At 43.8% G+C, this 23081-nt stretch overlaps 1 protein-coding gene across 1 annotated transcript; it reads right to left on the bottom strand.

Annotated features, from left to right (window-relative positions):
- Positions 1–138: 138 nt before the first annotated feature.
- LOC311341273 (growth-regulated alpha protein-like) lies at positions 139–1154 on the bottom strand (the record flags this gene model as incomplete). The annotated part of the gene is made up of 4 exons (XM_084466174.1): positions 139–424; positions 626–712; positions 864–975; positions 1082–1154. 4 exons carry the CDS (start codon positions 1152–1154, stop codon positions 412–414), a joined length of 285 nt encoding a protein of 94 aa, XP_084322300.1. The 3' UTR covers positions 139–411.
- Positions 1155–23081: the final 21927 nt, after the last annotated feature.

Below are 23081 nucleotides of genomic sequence, written 5' to 3'. Positions count from 1 at the left end.
ATGACACAATATTTTCATTTGTCATTTTTTATTTTAAATAGATGCATATATCTTGAAAAGCCTGTACATTTAATAATACTAAATACATAAATACGACAAATAAATCATAAAGATCGTATGAATCCAATTGTATTGTGGTACAATTAAGAAAGGAAGGGAAAACTCCTTCAGGAGGTAAAATAAACAACTCTTGTATAAAAACTATGCTAATAATGAAATACAACATATTCATGTTTGATGCAACAATCTGTTATAAGTGGTATAGCCTAGTGCCTAGTCTCCAACAAAACATTAAATAGAGTCTGATAACCACACCAGCAACTCAGTGACCTTGTCTCCTCATGGTAATACTACTTCTGAACGTGCTCGTCCACAAACAGCCCAGCATTGAACAATTCTGTCTGGAGGTTTTCAACGCCTTCTGCTGTGGAGAGAGGTGGAAAATAAATAATTAGTTTGAGCATTAGAAAAAGCTTTAAACATATTATCCTCTGTGTTCAAAGGGTTAAGTGAGACGATCCAGGATCTACTAGCAAAGCTATACTTTGTGCTGATCATTGAAGCGTCGGTCTGGACCTATGAACCAGAGTCTGGTTGCCTTTAGGAGAGAGGGATCTGGGCTTACCTTGACATCATCCTCTCAATAACTTTCTTGACCCATGGAGCTTCAGGATCCAGACACACCTCTTGGCCCGTCATTTTCAGAGTGGCACTGCAACACCAAACATGAAGCAGACAATGAGTAAGAACATACACTTCTCATATCCCAACAAGGTCCAAGGAAAGATCTCCATAACATTGAAGAGGTCAACATCACTGTAGAGGGAGGCAATGTGAACAGAATATTTCTGAGGAGGACTCACATGATCTCAGATTCTTCACAGTGAGAATTGGCCGGAATGATCTCCATCTTCTCGATGTGACGACGAATCTGACGGCTCTCTCTCTGGATGCAGCGGCAGCGCAGACTTATTCCTTATTAGGAGACGTTAGAGTAGACTTAGAACACCTCAACACACGTGTCTGTGGCATACCCTCTTACTCTTAACAATCACATGAATATAGAAGCATTAGGACCTACCTTCAGTAATGGTCAGCAAGGCCAGGAGAACCAGTAGAGAGCTGATTGGGATTTTGCTGCTTGAAATCTTCATCTTTAGAATACGATATAATTCTTGACAACTGAGGTTGTCTGATCTTCTAATGTTTGACGGGTGCTTTTCTATGCTTCTTCTCTTCGCTTTGGCAGCTCTTATCACTTTGATCACAGAGAAAGAGAGTTGCTCCTTTTAAAGCTGTCAAATGAATCACGCAAACTCAAGAATGCGTTGTGCAATTTGTAATTGGAGAAACCATGGGAAATAACAGACAGACGCACTGCTTTAAAGGCAACTGCAGCAAAATAAGCTTCTGGTTATATTGAGAAAGTAAGGGAAAACTCCTTCAGAGGTAAAATAATGGCTAGTCTATTTTCTAGTCTAGTCTATTATTTAAGTTGTAAATAATAAGACCTGAATTTGAAAAACAGAGGGTCAACAACCAGAGACAAGCAGAGACAAAAACACATAGTGCAACACGGATAACTGATATGCTGGCATAGGCTACAGACTTCATATAAACAAACAGAGAACAGGAAACACACACTTGAAATTCACAAGACACTTTTGAAGATACAAAACATCTGGCAGGAAAAGGGGAAAGTAAATAGCATTATGCATATTTCTTTCTTTTTTGCTTTTTTTGTATTACTACTAGGCTTACTGCTTCATTACCATATATAGAAATAACAACAATAAAAGCTTTATTATTTTTACTTTTTTTCTAAATAATATGAGTTGTTCAAATAAGTTGTTTAGATCCATGAATGAATGCATGAATGAATGATAAGATTTAATTTATTGAAAACATTTATCACGTAATAAATTGTCAGAGATGAGGCTCAATTCAACATAAAACATTTGATTTTCAAACATTACATTTTTCTATATTTTACAAAGTTAGATTTGCATATTGAGATAGGAATGTATAATACTATTTATTCCAATAGAAGTAGTAGTAGTAGTAGTAGTAGTAGTAGTAGTAGTAGTAGTAGTAGTATAGTAATAGTGGTAGTAGTAGTGATAGTAGTGGTAGTAGTAGTAGTGGTAGTAGCAGTAGTAGTAGTAGTAGTGGTAGTAGTAGTAGTAGTAGTAGTGGTAGTAGTAGTAGTAGTGGTAGTAGCAGTAGTAGTAGTAGTGGTAGTGGTAGTAGCAGTAGTAGTAGTAGTAGTAGTGGTAGTAGCAGTAGTAGTGGTAGTAGTGGTAGTAGTAGTAGTGGTAGTAGTAGTGGTAGTAGTAGTAGTAGTGGTAGTAGCAGTAGTAGTAGTAGTGGTAGTGGTAGTAGCAGTAGTAGTAGTAGTAGTAGTAGTGGTAGTAGTAGTAGCAGTAGTAGTGGTAGTAGTGGTAGTAGTTGTGGTAGTAGTAGTAGTGGTAGTAGTAGTAGTAGTAGTAGTAGTAGTAGTAGTAGTGGTAGTAGTAGTAGTGGTGGTAGTAGTAGTAGTAGTGGTAGTAGCAGTAGTAGTAGTAGTAGTAGTAGTGGTAGTAGTGGTAGTAGTAGTAGTAGTAGTAGTGGTAGTAGCAGTAGTAGTAGTAGTAGTGGTAGTAGTAGTGGTAGTAGTAGTAGTAGTAGTAGTAGTGGTAGTAGTAGTAGTAGTAGTAGTAGTGGTAGTAGTAGTAGTAGTAGTGGTAGTAGTAGTAGTAGTAGTGGTAGTAGCAGTAGTAGTAGTAGTAGTGGTAGTAGTAGTGGTAGTAGTAGTAGTGGTAGTAGTAGTAGTAGTAGTAGTAGTGGTAGTAGTAGTAGTGGTAGTAGTAGTAGTAGTAGTAGTAGTAGTAGTGGTAGTAGTAGACTTTATTTGGGTTGTTGGGTTTGCGGCACAGTCTCACTTCATGTAAATAGAAATACTGTATACTGTGGATACTGTACAGAATTATTAGTGTCTGTATTTCATTCAGTTTTCTCGACAACCATTCATCGACCTCGCACCCTGGGAAGTGCACTGTGGATCGGTTTTGAACACACACTGAACTAAACACCCTAAAGAACAACCCAGTGTGACCAGACAACAACCCCCAGACCCACTCCCTCCACCGCCCAGTGTGACCAGACCACCCCCAGACCCCATCCCTCCACCGCCCAGTGTGACCAGACCACCCCCAGACCCACTCCCTCCACCGCCCAGTGTGACCAGACCACCCCCAGACCCCATCCCTCCACCGCCCAGTGTGACCAGACCACCCCCAGACCCACTCCCTCCACCGCCCAGTGTGACCAGACCACCCCCAGACCCCATCCCTCCACCGCCCAGTGTGACCAGACCACCCCCAGACCCACTCCCTCCACCGCCCAGTGTGACCAGACCACCCCCAGACCCCATCCCTCCACCGCCCAGTGTGACCAGACCACCCCCAGACCCGCTCCCTCCTAGAGAGCGGAGGCGGGGTACCAGGGCTGGCCGAGGTGGCCCTTGACCTGGCTGCTGCAGGGTCGGTCTGTAGGGGCTGTGTGGGTCTCTGCAGCCCTGCGGTGTGTGTGTGTGTGTGTGCATCATCCCCAGAGTCAAATCAGTCTGACTCAGGCACACACACACACACACCGATTTCCAATCAATACAACAGGATGTGACTTTTGCAAAATTACCTGGTAAATCATGCATCATCCAAAAAAATGTCCATTACTCAACGGACACACTAAACGTTTGCAGATGTAAGACAAATTTGGCAAATACGCTGGCATAGTCGAATAAGTTATGGGTATGTTTTGTATAATTTTAAGTAATGTTTTGTATAATTCGTATAAGTACGACGCCGACCACGTCGTATGGTAGCGTATGGTTGATACACTCCGCAGACGGGCCATTCACACTGCACATGTGTTGCTGTCGGATGACGGAGGGGGGAGTAGTCGTTGCAGAAGCAGCCTGCAGCCGATTAAAACGCTTCCCGCTAACAAAGCCAGCTTTTTCCTGGATCCCGTAGTTGCAAGGAGAGAGAGGGAAAATAACATTGATTTTATTATTCCAGTGTATGACAGCTTTTCTCTAGTTTTTCATAAGTTTGGGATAAGTTCTCCAAATCATCAAGGTGTGACAGGGGCGTTAGATAAGCACACTACATGACCACGTTGGCTCTGTGCGGCATAACTGGAATGGGTAAAACAAGGATGAACGCTGTTATCTTGTTATCTTTGTAGCAGCATCTTTTGTTTACAACAGTATGCCAACACTTTAATAAATCATGAGGCAGCATGGCCCTGGAGTGTATGTGAGTGAATTCAGTCGGGTTAAAGCTTCTTTGTGTCTACACCTTCCTATAAACCATGCTGTTTAAATTATTGTAATTATTGTGCATAATGAATATTTCATTGTCTAATTTCTGAAAACTTGTAATGACATGCCAACAGGTCAATTCAGAACCACTGTTCATTTCAAATGGTAAAGGACAGTTGTCAGTTGGGTTGACCGTTGTCAGTTGACAGTTACAGTTACTTGATTTATTGAACAAATAATACATGTTATACAGGTTTTACTAAATAAATCAGATAAATCAGCTATAATCCCATTTAATCCTGGCAAAATATCCTGCTTGTGAAGAAATGGATGACGGCAGACTTGACGTGTGCCTGAGGTGAGAAGGAGAATACACGAAGCCTTGAAGTCTGTTACGAGCGAGGGCGACGGGCTCCAACGGGCCTGGTCTGCCGTGAGACAGGAAGTGTACGTAATCACTGGTGGCTCTTATTTCAGCAAGTACCTCTTCTCTTGCATGATTTGAAGAGAGCCTGGCCTTTGGGCGAATTCAGAAATGGTGCATGGCGATCACGATTTAGCAAGATTATCTGTCATGTCAGGTGGTGAATACCATGCTGTGCTGTGTTATTCTTTCTCAGTCGTATTCATGGTTCCTCAAATCAGTGGGGAAGTGATTTCTACATGAGCTCAGCTGTGGGTATCTTGGTGACGTCAAGTTATTTCTCCACCTTTACATTTACTTTTTTTTACTTTTAAAATCTATACAATGGTCAGACATTTCATCAATAATTGTTGTAAGCTCAGACAAAATAGTGATTCTGTTAATCAAAAGATTATGTCTAACCTACTTATATTACAATTCAATGGCTACGCAAATGCCTAAGTACAGAAATATGATGTTCTATCTTCCGGATAATTCATTCACTAGTTCCTCATTAGTTTGATGTGGCTTAGTCATCAATATATACAACAATTTCAAACAGCCAGTGGTTCCCCTTCCTTTCCGGATATAAATGAAAAATGTGGTAAGTTGGCAAATGTAGTGTGGCAAAATAAATTAAAAAGATTCAATAATTAAAAAGCAACAATTGAATATAGTAGAAATCGCAACAAAATATGTCAGGAATGAATTAAAGGGCCCATATTATGCTTTTTTGGTCATTTCCTTTGGGGATACTACTAGAATATGGTGACATGCCCTGATGTTTAAAATACATGTTATACTAATCTTATCTTATCTTATACTAATACCTTGTTAACACGACAGAGTGCGCCAGCTGACTATCAGCACAGACTGGATTTATTATTATTCTTTATTTCAATGATAGCCCCTTGAGATGTATCATCTCATTTTCGAGGGGGTCCTTAGAAATAATGACAAACAATACAAACATAATAAAAAGTAAATACTAAACATAATACCAAACATAAGCACAAGGACACACACACTCATGCACACTCCAACAATGTTCCCCAAAGCTAATCCCCTCCCCCCCCGCCCCCACACAAGCCAATATTACACAAGTAAAGTATAGTTGGAGAGATAATCCTGAAGCAGAAGGAGCTGCCACACCCATTCTGAATCGAGGTAAAACCAGGATGGGAATAACCAAAAAGAGAGCTGCCAATTGTAGAAAAGTGCTGAATGCCTCTGCAATTAATAAAGGTTCATTGACAGTTTGATTGTTTAGTCTAATATGCGTTGTAGGGCTTTTTGTGGATTTATTGGTTATACTATTGATTCTCTTCCAAAATTTCTTCAGATTCTTAAACTCAGTCTTTATAGCAATTTGCTTTAGCATTTCTAGTATTGGTTTTGCATTTCTTAACTCTTTATAAGCATTCCAGTCAGCAGAATCCTTTTTTTTACGGTATTTTTTCCATGCCTTGTCTCTTTGTTTGAATAAATGTATGAGCTCTCGTTTGATCCAAGGTAGATGTCCACCCTTGACTTTAATTGATTTCCAAGGAGCATGCTTGTTGATGACCTCAACAAACTCAGTATAAAATAAATTCCAGGCATCTTCAACTGATGGAATTAATTTAAATCTCTCCCAGTTTATATTTAATATATCCTGGATGAAGTGTTCAGGGTTCATTTTATTAAAATGTCTTACTTTAATCAGTTTAGGAGGAAGCTGAGGCACTTGCGATTGGCTGAAAACGAGGGAGGCATCTGATTGGCTACAGAGAGTTCCTTGGTGAAAAAAATGCATTTGTGAATCCAGCCGTGTCAGGGGAGTCTCAAAAATCCACATAAATACAGACCAGTTCACACACAAATGCAAACAAGTTCACAAATGAAAAGGGTCTTGTAAATTCAAGTTTAACAGTTTGTATATAAATGTAACAACATCCAAATACATTTTTGATGAAAATTGGAAAAAAATGTATTCATATATTTATGGGTTTATATTACATTTATTTAAAACAAGACACATTTGTGTGTGGATCAGAAATGTGTTTGTGAAACTTATTTTTGTTTATGGATTTATTTTACATTTATACATGCCGATATCCATTTTTGTGTGCATTGAAATGTATTTGTGAGAAGAGAGTAATTTATATATAAATCACAAAATACATTTGTGAATCCTTCTCTGTGCATTCATTATTAATGAGACTGTTCTGACCCCATATTTCCAATGATTAGTCGTTTATTTTCATGAAGAATAATTTTAACGAAAGGGCTTTCAAAATGCTGGGGATTCTCATTTGGAAGATCAAGTTCTGCAGTCAGATTTGAGGATACATATGTTAATATGAGGCCGTGTCTTGAGCCCCTATTGTTCCTAAATAGAACGTAATTGTCAAGTTTGACCTCATCATCAGAAATATTGCTGTTTAACCAAGTTTCAGACAAAGTCATTACATGGGGTTTATTATAGGTAAGCCAGACTCTCAGTAAGTCAATTTTAGGTGGCAAGCTCTTAATGTTCAGATGGATAACATACAACCCTTTAGCCCAATTCATTAATCCAAAATAATTGAATAAGTATGCATATTATAGGGTAATGAAAATGCACACAGAGCATCATCGCAGGTTGTGGTATGTAGCAGGCAGGGACAGGAGAGCGAGGCAGAAGGAGAGCAACACACACACACACACACACACACACACACACACACACACACACACACACACACACACACACACACACACACACACACACACACACAGCAAAAAGGCCCTGCCCAAGTCCAAAAGACATGTACTGTGCCCAACCATACCCTAACCACTGCAGCAAGGAGCCCATGTCTGTCTATTATTTTAAATATCAATATAATTGAAGCAAGAACTAATATTTTCCAGAATACAAATAAAGAGAAAATAACTTTGTTACATTGCAATAACAGAGACTGAAACAAGACCTAACGTCGGAGCGTCCTCCATTTATTACAGACTATTATTATTACTACAGACTTTGTGAAAATGATTGACTTTCCCGCAGTTTGAGCAGATTTTACCACGGGCAGGACAGATCTGAGCTCTAGAATTCGGTGCGGAAGAGCCACAATTCCCCCATGGCTGGTGTGGGCGGTCGCGTGACTGTAAGGCTAGTAGTATGTTCTCCTCGCTGCTGTCTGCACTCACGTGTAGGAGGGACGCCCGTGACTCGACTGTGCCCGCTGTCTTGGCCAGTGCCAGAGAGTTGGAAGAGGTGGATAAACTAGCTCCACATTCCAGAGCAGATTCCACCTGAACTGCTAGGTTTAGAGCAGTTGTGAATGTTAGAGGATTATTTTCCAGTAACAGTGTTTACCTACACTTAGTGCTACACTTAGTACTTACTACCTAGTACCTTTTGGCACAGTTTGTGTGCAGTACCAGGTGGTCTCTAATAATTTTTTCCTGTAACGCCCCAAACTTGCACACGCCACGAACTGCATCACCGATTCACCTGACCGTTGGCGTCTCTGTTGGGATTTGATACGACGGAGCAGAGCACTTTGTGTAGTGACGAAATGTGCTTTAAGTTGCTCCACGGCATTTGCGAAAGTCGCTGCAGTGCCGAGAGTTCCAGACACACGCTGTCCCTCCGCTCGTAGACAGTGCAGCAGCAGTGCCCGTTTCCTCTCCGCCGAAACACCCTCTAAGACAGCAGCTAGGATATAGGTTTGAAACACCCTCTAAGCCAGCAGCTAGGATATAGGTTTAAAACACCCTCTAAGCCAGCAGCTAGGATATAGGTTTAAAACACCCTCTAAGCCAGCAGCTAGGATATAGGTTTGAAACACCCTCTAAGCCAGCAGCTAGGATATAGGTTTAAAACACCCTCTAAGCCAGCAGCTAGGATATAGGTTTAAAACACCCTCTAAGCCAGCAGCTAGGATATAGGTTTAAAACGAGGAAATCCAGCCGGGCCGCGACTTAAATGGAATGGAATTCTTGAAAACTAAGATCTCATTACTCATGATTTTATTTTTCTCTTTAAAATAAATTTGTTGTCATAAATTGTCAGATGAGAAGAACATTTGTGTGAATGTTGTAGAAGGTATTTTGAGGATGCCCATGCCATCTACTTCCCCAGGCTCCAGCGCCAGCAAAAGGAATCCAAGCAAGCATGAATTTGATCTTAATCTCCAGATAGAGGAATCTGGAGTAACAGCCAGGTTGAAGACTTTTTTTTTACCATTGTTATCCAAATATTATTAAAAGTAAAAGCTAAAAACCCTTTTGCCGGGCTTGTTTACATAGTAAGCAACTACAGGTACTTTTGTACCATGCGTGATCTGCTAAAAGTTGTAAAAGGAGCCTTATTACAGAGCATGTATTTATTCTACACCGCAAGATCAATCAGTTGTGCAGAAAGAGTAATTGGCATATTTATAATTATTGGTTTAACTTTTGGTAATAATAACTGTTTTGCTTCATTAGGCCACCTGGTTAGGGTCATACAATTCATAAGGGCAAATCTGGGAAGAGTGAATCATTTATTTATCTTTCGTTTAAGTGGAGATTTTTCCATTGAAAAACATTAACCCATATTTGGTGAAACCACTTGTTGAGGATAAGGACAAGTTACACAATAAGTGTGAACGGTTTTTTATGCATTATATAATAGGAAATTGCCCAAGAAATGTGGTCTCAGTGTGAATACATTAAAAAAGGAAGGGTCACATCTGACTCATGTGTAAATGACGATATGCTCCTTTCCCTTCCACACTTTTCCTTTGTCATGAATTGTATGGAATCAAGAAACCCGATTCCCAGGTGAATCTGTAGGTATTCTAACCACTGAAATGACTCACCCACATTATTTAGGGGACATTTTCCATCAAAAAAATAATAAACTTGCTCTTCAGAAATAGATGTTAGTGGAATAGGGGAAACGGGGAATATTAGTTATTCCCCTAGATTATAATTTATTTCCCCCAGGGACTTTCATGTGTCCCATGTGTCATGGGTTCATGACTTTCATTTGACTTTGTACGTGTGATGTGGTTTAGTCATCAATATATCGCAAGCAATTGACGTAGCTGTCGCCACTGATCAAATCTGTTGCCAAACGCAGTCACCGGCTTTAACCTGGATGGGCTGAGTAAGTACTTCGTAAGAAGTTATCTGTTTGCTACACTGTGTCAACGAGTCCCGCCTGTGCCTGCATCATACGTCCATATCTGGCAGGGACCCCCACCCCCATGTGCATAGCTTGGGCATGAAACACGCTCAAACTTCACTAGCTGACGCGCACTCGTGCACTCACTGTGCACCAATGCCAGAGAAAATACCGGAAAGGAGGCTGAGCGTGACGGTGGCTAACAGCCATGACCCCTGCCTGGCGGGTACCACCGCTAAAGCCTCGGCGATCCCCCGTCGGTCCCAAGAGCCACAACGAGCGGGGCGGACATGACGGAGGCAGCATCCCCCCCGCTCACGCCTCCGCTATTCCAGGAATTCCTCGAGGAGGGAGCGGGCTCTGAGGACGCAGGGGGGGCGGCGCCCCACGCTGACATCCTCTACATGGACGGGACGGAGGGAGAGGAGGACCAGTTCCACGCTCCCCGTCCAGCAGTCCCGACCCCCCCCCCCCCCCCCCCCCCCCCCCCCCCCCCCCCCGAGTGCCTCTGACGCTGCACCACCAGTGGACAATGACTGGTATGAGGTGTGCAGATGGGCTGCAGCTGAATTGTGCAATCGATGGCCTGCAGCCCCGGATGCCGAAGGGGAAGAGAGAGAGACCTGCATGACGGCAAGAGGCTCCCACCAGCCCAACCGCCTACTAAGCAGCTCCCATAAGCATGAAGGAACAGGCCCTCTAGAGGTTCTGCTACGGTGGTAAACCATCTCAGGACTCTGGGATTCAGCCAGACTGGGGGAAGAGCCGCGTGGACCCCGCGCAATGTGCAGCATAAACACGCTCTCTTAATGCCTCACACTATCAGAGAGGAGACTTGGAGGAGTTTGTGTACTTGTCAAATGCTTTTGCGGTTACAATTCATAATCTGGGAAATCTGGGAAGAGTGAATCGTCTTTCGTTTAAGTGGAGATTTTTCCATTGAAAAACATTAACCCATATTTGGTGAAACCACTTGTTGAGGATAAGGACAAGTCACACAATAAGTGTGACTTGTAACGGTTTTTTATGCATTATATAATAGGAAATTGCCCAAGAAATGTGGTCTCAGTGTGAATACATACAAAAAGGAAGGGTCACATCTGACTCATGTGTAAATGACGATATGCTCCTTTCCCTTCCACTCTTTTCCTTTGTCATGAATTGTATGGAATCAAGAAACCCGATTCCCAGGTGTACATCTGTAGGTATTCTAACCACTGAAATGACTCACCCACATTATTTAGGGGACATTTTCCATAAAAACAATAATAAACTTGCTCTTCAGAAATAGATGTTAGTGGAATAGGGGAAACGGGGAATATTAGTTGTTCCCCTAGATTATAATTGATTTCCCCCAGGGACTTTCATGTGTCCCATGGGTCATGGGTTCATGACTTTGTTTAGGTGTGATGTGGCTTAGTCATCAATATATCACAAGCAATTGACATAGCTGTTACCACTGATGAAATCATAATTCTAGCATTATAACTTTGACTCTGGGGGACAGAAATGAGACCAAAAAAAAAAAAAACAGACACCCATTTGTGGTAAGTGTGGCAATAGAAAGTTAGATAGTTATGAAAATGATTGAATAATTAAAAGCAGCATAGTATATATGGTATATATAGTATATATGGTATATATGGTGTATATGGTATATATGGTGTATATGGTGTGTATATATGGTATATATATGGTGTATATGGTGTATATATGGTGTATATGGTATACAGCGACTATAGTAGTCGCAACGTGAGCTCTTTTTCATACTTCGCTCAGTGTTTCAATAGACCCTGCGTTCCCCCAGCCGGGCCCAGGGCCACGGGTGAAATGCACAACCCAGAACAGAATAACAAAGTCCCGGCCCCTACGTTCACATAGGGGAGACCCCGCTCAGGTCCCGAGGGTGGCGTCATCAAAGCGCCACCGCACGGGCCGACTCGCTGCCCGGGCGGGGCAGTGGCGCGCAGGCGCAGTCCACCCGTGGATCCTGTCCGCTATATCCCAGGGTTACAGGTTGCCATTTGCTATGAAACCACCCAGATTCAACGGTGTCTTGGTTTCTTTGGCCAAGGGGGATTCGGGACCAATCCCAGACGACGAAATGTCGTCCCTGCTGCAAAAACAAGCGGTCAGAGCCGTCAGAGTCGGCTGCTTATAGGAAAGGAGATCAACTGTTGTCTTGGGCCACTCCCCATAAAGGCCTTTGTCCTGCCAGAGGCTGTCCCACTGGATTGTAGAGGCTATATCTATTGCTTATGGATGTAGGGGCTTGCAGCCCCCCCAAGACTTGAGGGCCCACTCCACATGGGGTATGGCTACTTCATGTAGCTTCATTCACTTATTCAGAGCAGTGTCAGTGTGTGACATTTGTGCTGTGGCGAGCTGGGCTACGCCTCACACTTTTGTTAAGTTTTATAGACTGGATGTCTCAGGGCCTTCTGTGGCTCAAGCCGTGCTGGAGACAATCTCACCAGATTCCAGGTGATATTTACTGCCTGGCTGTGTTTGCATGGCGGGAGACATATGCAATATGGGAGTGGTCTATATCTCCCATAGTGAAACACTGAGCGAAGTTAGAAAAATAACTTTGGGTTACATAAACGTAATCCATGGTTCTTTGATAACAGAGTGAGGTGTTTCCAACACTTTTTACTTTCACATTTACACAGAAAGAAACCGGTACAGAATGATTTGAGGAGGGATGGTAGACTGTATAAGTGCAGGGGGCGGGGCCCTGTGGCACAGTCCGACCTGTCTGTCAAGGACAGACGTGGTGCAATTGGAACTTCCGTAGCAGGTCACGCCGAGGCGACTCCCATAGTGAAACACCTCACTCTGTTATCAAAGAACCACGGATTAAGTAACCCAAAGTTATCATGAATTAATTAAAGGGGTTAAGAATTTCATTTGGGCGTATCAATGGCTTTGATTCCGCCGTACCTGTTTGATCCGGGTCCAATACTGAAACATACAATTCCTAAGGGCAAATCTGGGAAGAGTGAATCATTTATTTATCTTTTGTTTAAGTGGAGATTTTCCCATTGAAAAAAAATCAACCCATATTTGGTGAAACCACTTGTTGAGGATAAGGACAAGTCACAATAAGTGTGAACGTTTTTTTTATGCATTATATAATAGGAAGTGTGTGTTGTAGCTGTCTTATATTTCAGATGTTAACGTTCTAGCTATCATTTGTGTACAACACAATAAAAAACCCTGTGTTTGTTGAGTGACCGAAGTGTATATTTTATAACTTCAAATTTAGGTGCACTTGTGGAAACTGAGTGCCCAGCAAAGTAGAAAGTCTGCTGCCAAGAAATACGAAAGATAGCCAACAGTTAGAATAATCACTTACTACAGAACTACTTTTGTAAATGTACACAACCTTCACAGAAGCATCCCTGTATGTACACAGTAAACAGGTTTTAAAAACTATTTGGGACAGAATGTCAGGGTGGTCGTCCCATTGGGCTCTTTGGATACACCAGGAGGTTCCTGCTGGACAGTACGTAGGGCTCTTTGGATACACCAGGAGGTTCTCTGGACAGTACGTAGGGCTCTTTGGATACACCAGGAGGTTCCTGCTGGACAGTACGTAGGGCTCTTTGGATACACCAGGAGGTTCTCTGGACAGTACGTAGGGCTCTTTGGATACACCAGGAGGTTCTCTGGACAGTACGTAGGGCTCTTTGGATACACCAGGAGGTTCTCTGGACAGTACGTAGGGCTCTTTGGATACACCAGGAGGTTCTCTGGACAGTACGTAGGGCTCTTTGGATACACCAGGAGGTTCTCTGGACAGTACGTAGGGCTCTTTGGATACACCAGGAGGTTCTCTGGACAGTACGTAGGGCTCTTTGGATACACCAGGAGGTTCCTGCTGGACAGTACGTAGGGCTCTTTGGATACACCAGGAGGTTCCTGCTGGACAGTACGTAGGGCTCTTTGGATACACCAGGAGGTTCCTGCTGGACAGTACGTAGGGCTCTTTGGATACACCAGGAGGGTCCTGCTGGACAGTACGTAGGGCTCCGGCCGCCCCTTGACTGAAGAGGGAGACACGGCGGGCAACAACGTCCTCTTTCATGGGTCCCTCATACTGGGAGGACAGGTGGAAGGAGACGGGGATCTTCTTCAACTCTTCCTCAAACACATGATCAAAGACCAGGCTCATCAGGACATCCAGAAACTCAAAACACAAAACATTGCAGTCTATTAGTCACTTTGTCTTTAGTATTTTCCTTAGTTCCATATACATGTTATATTGGGCAATAATTATATCAATTGTTTGCTTGTTGTTTTTTCTGTTGGTAATAAAAGGGGGTAGGGTCCGTTTTGATTGGCATGTTGCATTTCCCCTTCCTAGACTTGCGGACCACGACCTTGAAGACGGCTTGTCCTGCAGAATTTATAGCTTGCTGTCCACATTTGCATTGCAGGCAAATGCATTATCGGCAAGTACAACCTACAATTACAGAATCTCAAAAGTCATGATAGTTTTCGAAGCATAGGAAAGTTATTGTATTGTTTGAAAATGTTTTCGGTCATCGTTTAGTAATTCTCTCATATTGAATATGTGCCGTGACGATGTACAAGGCCTAATGACATTAGCGTAAAATTACAGCTTGCATAATCATAAATCCAATGGGTGCTCGTTAGTTAGCCGAAGGGCTACAGCTTACTAACCAAAACATCACACACAGTGACGTATGGTATCTTTCACACTGGGTGTACAGCTCAGCTACGACCAACTTGTGAACACCCGTTAGAAGCTTCCTTGTTTGTTTAAAACAGGTTGGAGTCCTGCAGGTCCAGGCTGGCCCATCAAAGTGGGAACTGCCCGTCTGTAAGACCATAAGGACAAACTGAGTCCTGCACCGTACCGGCCCGGTTCTCAGTAACATGAAGCGAACACAAAGCAAGGCTGCGGCTGTACTGCGGAGGATGGTGGTCCAAATTAAGTGTAACCACTCATTCTTCACGTCGTCTTCTTTGGGAACTCCATGCAAAGACAATTTGCTTTCGCACAGAGAACAGCATCTTCTCAACATGGCGATGCAGCTTATGGCTTCCAACGCGCAGTGCAGTCAGGTGCGTTATGGTTAGGTGCAGTTAGGTGTGGCTAGGTGCGGCTCGCGTTTCCACCGCCGACAGTACCCTTATGGTAGGGCGGGGTTTAAACCGGATGGCGATAGCCGCGGCAGCTACGTAAGCATGGTGACATCATAGCAGCGCAACACAGTGTAGCCTGCTAGTGTATTTTATGAAAAAGAAGAATGCGACTTAAATAAAGATCAACAATGGAGAACGTCCAAGAAGGACGGACAAACTTTTGCGCGACATTTTCTTCAATAAACAAAGCTTTTGCTGTTGTCCAGAAACACCTTGTGGGTATTGTTTGTTTGTTTTGATCATCCTGTCGCATGGAAGTGACGACTCTGTCGACCAATCAATGGACGCCGTGTGTCGCTCCAACTTTGCGGCCCCCTTTCAGACTGCATGGTCCCCTATTTTTGGAGTACCAAAAATAGGTACGGCTAATCGAGGCTCAGTGCGCTTATTTTGGGACCCCGCCCACTTTTGGAGGTGGAAACGTGAACCGTACCGCACCTAATCGCACCTAACTGTATCGCACCGCTAGGTGGAAACGCACCATAACCCAACTCCACCAGCCACCACTGTAAACAGCTTTGTTTGAGAGCGTGGCAAAGCAAAGTAGATGCTGGCTACAAACAGTGACGGACTGGGATTAAAAAACGGCCCTGGCGTTTTCACCCACCAGCGGCCCACACGGGGGCGCACGCACGCGCGTGCACGTGCCCGCTACACAGATATAACTTCACACGCACGGAAATAACACACACTTTTGTAGCCCCATTGGTGATGAACTCTAACTATAATATGCATAAAGACTGCACCAAAAACATTGATATATCAATGCACAACTCCAAAAAAAAAAGAAAATTAACGTCATGCAGTTAACAAGGTGCGAAGGAGCTCTTCTCCGCGATTCTTGATTAATTTAAGAGTGGAAAAACTCTGTTTGCATGCCACTTGAGTAGGCTACATGACAGTGGTAGTAGGAATTTATATGCCAACCATATATTGTTGTAGGCACAGGTGAAGAGTTTTAACTGAGAAGGAAATTGCAACAGATTACACAATGCAGGTAGCACATTTCTTGCTCACCAGGTTTATTTCTGTAGCCTATCTTCCTTTATCTCCGAGTAAGGCTACAAAATAATGTAGACCGATGTAAATATTGAGGGCAACCATGACTTAAATACTATAATACTATAAATACTGATCAGTTTCTAAGTATGTGGTATGGCTAGGGATTTAGAGATAAATGTCTGACTTGAAGCCGTTTAACACTGATAGTGGGCCGAGAGATAATGTGGGGCCACGCGAACCCGACAAGCATGCCGCTCCGTGATTGGCCGGCCCAAACGGCCCACGAGAGGCCGCGGCCCTTCTGGCATCTGCCTGAATGCCGGACCGTCCAGTCCGTCACTGGCTACAAACGAGGTGTTTCAGCCAGTTAACGAGGGGTGATCTCGGTGGGCGCAAGTAACTCCCCCTGGCTCAGGCTTTTTTTAGCATAAACATGGATATAAATGACGTATAACACACAAAGGTAATGGATAAACCAAGCATTATATGACCCCTTTAACAGTCAAGGTTAGTGCTTTAAAGGCGGGCACACACCAAGACGACTGCCCGATCGTCACCTGAAAATGGAGACGGGCTATTAATCTCACCGACTGGGTCAAAAAAAAGTGTGAAATACACACCTACAACTACAGACGACGCTGTACGTTCTGCGGTTGCGCGAGATGTAATATCCCCAAAACAGCAGGCGGCGCTAATCTGTATTGTGGTCCAAAAAAGAACGAAAACCGGAAATACCAGGACCTCTCTCAGCAACCACAAACAGCGATGGTCTATCCTCCACCATGGAGGATAGGCCGTCGGTCCACATGGTCAAAGAATTCAATATCAACATCAAAAAGATGCCAAACAATGCGTTGAGAGAGTGTGTCGCCATTGTCTGCGCTTTCACTGTTTGTATGTTTACCGTCCTTACTTCCGGGCTTCACTGATTCGCTAGTCGAGGGCTAGCCCTCCGCCAATCAGATTGAAAAGAACGGCTGAAAAGAACGCCGACGACCTTATGGACGGCCGACCGCATACACCAAAGAGACTCATGTCACCGACCTCACCGAGCAGACCAGAGAGACTCATGTCACCGACCTCACCGTACACAGAGAGACTCATGTCACCGACCTCACCGTACACAGAGACTCATGTCACCGACCTCACCGTACACAGAGAGACTCATGTCACCGACCTCACCGTACACAGAGAGACTCATGTCACCGACCTCACCGTACAAAGAGAGACTCATGTCACCGACCTCACCGTACAGAGAGACTCATGTCACCGACCTCACCGTACACAGAGAGACTCATGTCACCGACCTCACCGTACACACCAGAGAGACTCATGTCACCGACCTCACCGTACACAGAGAGACTCATGTCACCGACCTCACCGTACACACCAGAGAGACTCATGTCACCGACCTCACCGTACACACCAGAGAGACTCATGTCACCGACCTCACCGTACACACCAGAGAGACTCATGTCACCGACCTCTCAAGACTCACCGATGCCCGGTTTTTTCGGCGCGGTGTGTGGCCGCCTTAAGAGCCAGCACAATCTTACACAAGTCTCTGCAGGCTTGTTGTTGTGTTTTTCCCTTTTCCTTTCTTTTGTTCAGTTCCTCTGAACCCTTTCTAAGTAATCTCAGTGTGACGGCTTCTAACCGACAAATCTTCTGACAAGTGTTCAAGCCATGCCTAGGCAAGTTTATCGGCTTCTCACTAAATAATAATATCAGGTCATGCAATACTCTGTCTGTCACCACAGCTTAGAAAATATATTGTGCCATGTAAAATGGTTTATTTTTTATCCCAACAATCAGGGGTCAGTACTAGAATCGTGAGTAATCTTGACATTCTTGACTCTTCTTCTTGACTCATCTTTCACATGAACAAATCCTCCTTGAGGGAACGTTTGTCTTTACTAATGTCTACGACGCCTCCACAGGGAGCTTGAGGCGGGGCCATGGCGAGTGCGACGCAGTGGGCGAGCGACGCAGGGGGACGCCGTCCAGACACTTTTTTCAGCATTTTCCAAAAAATATCTAAATTAATCATGTATTTTTTGCTCGTTTGTTTTCACTATGGCAGCGCCGTCTGCTCAGTTTGTGTTTATTTTTGGACTTTCATTGTGTTTTTGCATATAGCTATTTTTTACAAATATAACCCTCAACAAAGTTTTGTATTTATAGACTAGTATGTTTGTGGTGACTGCAGGCCTAGCCTGTCTGTTAAGTGGTGGTCGTGTGGCGGTGTCAGGAGCTTTGGTTATTGTGGATACAGTCCATAAATGTGTTGAGTGAAATGAGTGTTTGCCTAAACCTGTGGCCTACTGTTGTAATATGTTGGGTAATGAGTAATGGGTAGTAATAACCGCAAACTTCTTCTGAATGTGAGCACAAGTGTGTGTGTGCGCCTTCACGCAGAACTCTTTTTTGATGATACATACAGACACTAAAACGAAACAGCGAAACGCTGATCCTCCGGAGCCGGTCCGTGGACTCCAGCCACGCCGGACACACACAACCACGCCGGACACACACAACCACGCGCAGCCTAACTCTAGCCCCGGCAAAGGAGCGACATACACGGCGAAACGCTGATCAGTGTCCCCCTCGGGAGCAGGTTCGTGGACTCCAACCACGCCGGACACAACTTAACTTTGAGTGATTATTCCCATTTACAGCCGCTGGCCAATCAGTTACCAGCAGCCTGTTTACGTCACACAAAAGTACCTACTCCGCTCGCTTGGAACCTCGACGGAGGTAATACTAAAAAAAAGTACCCGGTACTAGGTACCAGGTACTTTTTTTGCCAATGGAAACGCAAAAAAGGCGTGGCGAGTCGAGTCGAGTCGAGCTGGTGCTGGCGGTGGAAAAGCGGCATAAAAGAATCCCCACTACACCACTGGTGTGATGACAGGACAGAGTGGGAGAATGGTGGAGAACAGTGGGGCGGTCGGGTGGACACCGCAGCCTGGACATGACAGTGGGGGTCCACTCAGAAGCCCCGTGGGCGGGGGGGCTGCAGTAGGTCAGCCTGGTCCGATGCAGGATAGGGATGAGCGGGGACCTCTTTGGAAGGAGTGAGGAGAGACCACCTGCTGCCATGAGCACATCAGAGTACAGTTCATAGGCTGGCGCTGGGGACTTGGGGGACCTGGGGAAGAGTTGGACCACTGACCCTGAGGGACCTTTTACAATTACTGTCTGATAAACAGACTCCCATCTCCAGGCGAAATCCATGCCTCCAGTTGGTCTGGGTGATCGTCGAACCAAGCCAGTGCTTTGTTACACAAACTTCATAACGGTGGGTTAAACCAAAAGACACTGGTTACAGAAGACCTTCCTTGTAGGCCTACATGACAGAAATATATATCACATCAAACCATTGAAATAAAAACAGAACTTTGAGTTGAGTATGAATAAATATGACTAGAAGTGTATAATGGTGCTATTGTCCCTTCTATATGGAAATGTATGAAAAGGACATTGAAACTATAGCTCATCTTCTTTTTCATTTCATTTTGACGGATATATGGTCAACCACAATACCTTTGGCAGTCATTGGATTGTGTTTCAGGTAGTCTATCTCAAAAACATGCTTGTGTAGTGATCCTCAGTAGGGGTTGCGAACGCAGCCTTTCCTAGCTCCTCCCCCTGCACCCAGGTGCACTATAAAAGGGCCAAGATGGCTGAACTCAACCTCTGCTGGTTGCCTACCAGGGTGGATCCCCTGCTGCTGTTCTGTTTTGGTTTTGTTTTGGCTCTGTTTTGATATTTTCTTTTGTTTGCTTTGGTTAAGTTTGCTTTTGTGCTATTTCCCCTTTTCTGTTTCATTGTTTTGACAATTGGGTTGTTGGTTTACATAACCTTTGTTTTGTTGTTTGGTTTGGTTTTACTCCAGTTTTCTTTATTTAGTAGTTTTCTATAATTTATCATTATTGTATTACTACTAGTATTACTACCCAGTCTACATGGTTCCTAGTCCACATGGGTTCCTAGTCCAGATGGTTCCTACTAGTGCACATGGTTCCTAGTCCATATGGTTCCTACTAGTGCACATGGTTCCTAGTCCATATGGTTCCTACTAGTGCACATGGTTCCTAGTCCATATGGTTCCTACTAGTGCACATGGTTCCTAGTCCACATGGTTCCTACTAGTGCACATGGGTTCCTAGTCCATATGGTTCCTACTAGTGCACATGGTTCCTAGTCCACATGGTTCCTACTAGTGCACATGGTTCCTAGTCCACATGGTTCCTACTAGTGCACATGGTTCCTAGTCCATATGGTTCCTACTAGTGCACATGGTTCCTAGTCCACATGGTTCCTACTAGTGCACATGGTTCCTAGTCCACATGGTTCCTACTAGTGCACATGGTTCCTAGTCCAGAGGGTTCCTAGTCCAGATGGTTTCTACTAACTCTCTGGTGTCTGTGCTTAGTGGCTGTGCTGTGTTTAGGCCATGGCAGTAAATGTAAATCGTCGGGCCGCCGATTAAAAACCCAGGGGGTAGATTGTAGTGAACCTCAGTAGGGGTTGCGAACGCAGCCTTTCCTAGCTCCTCCCCCTGCACCCAGGTGCACTATAAAAGGGCCAAGATGGCTGAACTCAACCTCTGCTGGTTGCCTACCAGGGTGGATCCCCTGCTGCTGTTCTGTTTTGGTTTTGTTTTGGTTCTGTTTTGATATTTTCTTTTGTTTGCTTTGGTTAAGTTTGCTTTTGTGTTATTTCCCCTTTTCTGTTTCATTGTTTTGACAATTGGGTTGTTGGTTTACATAACCTTTGTTTTGTTGTTTGGTTTGGTTTGGTTTTACTCCAGTTTTCTTTATTTAGTGTCTATCATTATTGTATTAAAATAAACATTTAATATATATATTGTCTCTGCCTCTTTTAGATTTTCGAACCTGTGTCCTTATAATTTCTGTAAGGTAATAGTTTAATTTTCTTTTGTTCTTTATTTCCTGGGGTGCAATTCCCCAGGTGGCGTTGTCGGTCCCTCTTTAGTTATCTCCCCCTGTTTATATTGAGTTTTATACAGAGTCCCGCCACACTTGCATATTGATGCAGCAGATATGAATCCCAATAATCAGATCTCATGTTCATTTGTGATGGATTAGGTCCACTTCTGCCCCCTAGCGGTGGTCAGCGTCCCTTACGCTTGCATTACATCCCTCATTCATCTCTCTCCGTCTACAGAGCTGCCGGCAATCTACTTCATCAGCACTCAGTACATGAACCCCGGATCTACAGACAATCATCAATAGATCGTTATTAGACTTTACCGTTATTATTTACCAGTATTTCCTCCCTGGTCCCTCTTCTGGTTGAGGATGTTATAGTGTTCAGGCACTTTTATATTTATTTTATTTTGACAGTTGTTTCATTAAATGTAACACAAAATAAGTATTATTCTGTTGTATGGCTCCAAGGTCCATAATGAACTCTATAAATGTTGATGATGGTGATTTTCTGTAACCTGGAGGCATCCAAACCGTGGGGCTGCAGGCCTTGATGGTGAGCAACATGTGTTTCACTAAACGTTTTATTGAGAAGGTCATGTGTGCTCGTGTAGACTTTAAGTCCATGTCTCTGTGTGGTCACTGAAAGCTAGAGCTTCTTTGCTGCATTCTACTGGTTTAGTGTCTCTGGTCAGAGACCAGAGACACTGCCTCTCCTTAAGAGTAGTGGGGCCTTGTTGCTCGTCTCACTTGGGGGCTTGGGTATGTCCTAGCTCTGCCCCCGGTGGTAGCAGACGTAGGAGAAGCCTTGTTGCTCTGCATCGCTTTTGTTCATGGATTCTAGGGAATACGGGTTGAGTCAGACGTTACAGACTCACTCTATTCTCTTGATCATGACTTTGCGTGTTCTCAGGATAATTTAGTTTATGTGTAGCTGTTGTGTTTTGCACTTCCTCAGCTTATTGAGTCTGATGTGCCCTGTGACTCAGGTCTTTGTGACTGGGGTCCAGCAGGAGTACATTGTTTGGGCTCCGCTCACAGCTTCACTGTAGCCCATAAGGCAAAGCCTAGCCGGCGTAGCCTACATGAAATAGTCATTTTAATATAACTCTAGTTCTGATTGTAGGCGTAGCGTCTAGTTTCCTACCCGCTGTTCCTTCCAATTGCTGAAAGAATAGCGTGGAGGACGAGTGCCGAGTGTGCCGCGCTATATACAATATATATATATATATTATATATTATAATATAATATATAATATACACGGTGCCGTGCGGAATGTGGGCGGGGCCCATGCTGATTGGTACATTGTTAAAATCAGTGCACGCGCACGGGACAAGGAGCTTACGCCTACAAGGGTTAGGTTACAGTAACATAACCATTGTTTGTTTTAAACAGAAAATCACAGCTAAAAAAGCATACTAGCAGGTTGGGATCCTGAAGGTCCAGGTTGGGCCAACAGGACAAACTCGTCCTGCACCGTACCGGCCCGGGTCTCAGTAACATGAAGAGAATACAACGCAAGGCTGCGGCTGTACTGCGGAGGATGGTACCAATCACTCTTCACGTCGTCTTCTTTTTGAACTCCATGCAAAGAATGGTCTGATGTCTGATTGTAGCGGCACAAAATGCTGACTACAAACGGGGTGTTTCAGGCAGTTGATAAGGGTTGTTTTAGATGGCCTGGCTCTAGACTTTGATTTAGATTTCAGCTAAGCAGACCTTAAACATGGATAAAAATGGCATACAACACACTAAAGAAGAGGGAAAACCCGGAAACGCCTTACATGACCCCTTTAAGGTCAGGTAAGAGCGTGAGAGACTGCCAGAGTGCTTTAAGAGCCAGCTCAATCTTAAACAAGTCTCCACAGGCATGTTCTGTTTCCTTTTTTTTTGTATTGTTCCTCTTTTTACTATCACAGACATAGTAGACGGTAATTCTAGCTGTGAGTGTGTGTATGTGTATTTATATACAGAGCAAGTGGTAAGGCCATGCCTTGTCATGTTTATTGGCTTACGACTAGTAAGCCAATAAACCTGTCAATGATACATTAAGTAGTGGGTTCAGTCTAAACTTGTGACTCTGCCCACGTCACATTTGTGAG

Source organism: Micromesistius poutassou, assembly GCF_964030765.1.
Source record: "Micromesistius poutassou genome assembly, chromosome: 3".
NCBI classification, from domain to species: Eukaryota; Metazoa; Chordata; class Actinopteri; order Gadiformes; family Gadidae; genus Micromesistius; species Micromesistius poutassou.
Note: the sequence above shows the minus strand (reverse complement) of the source record. Positions and strands in the feature narration are given on the sequence as shown.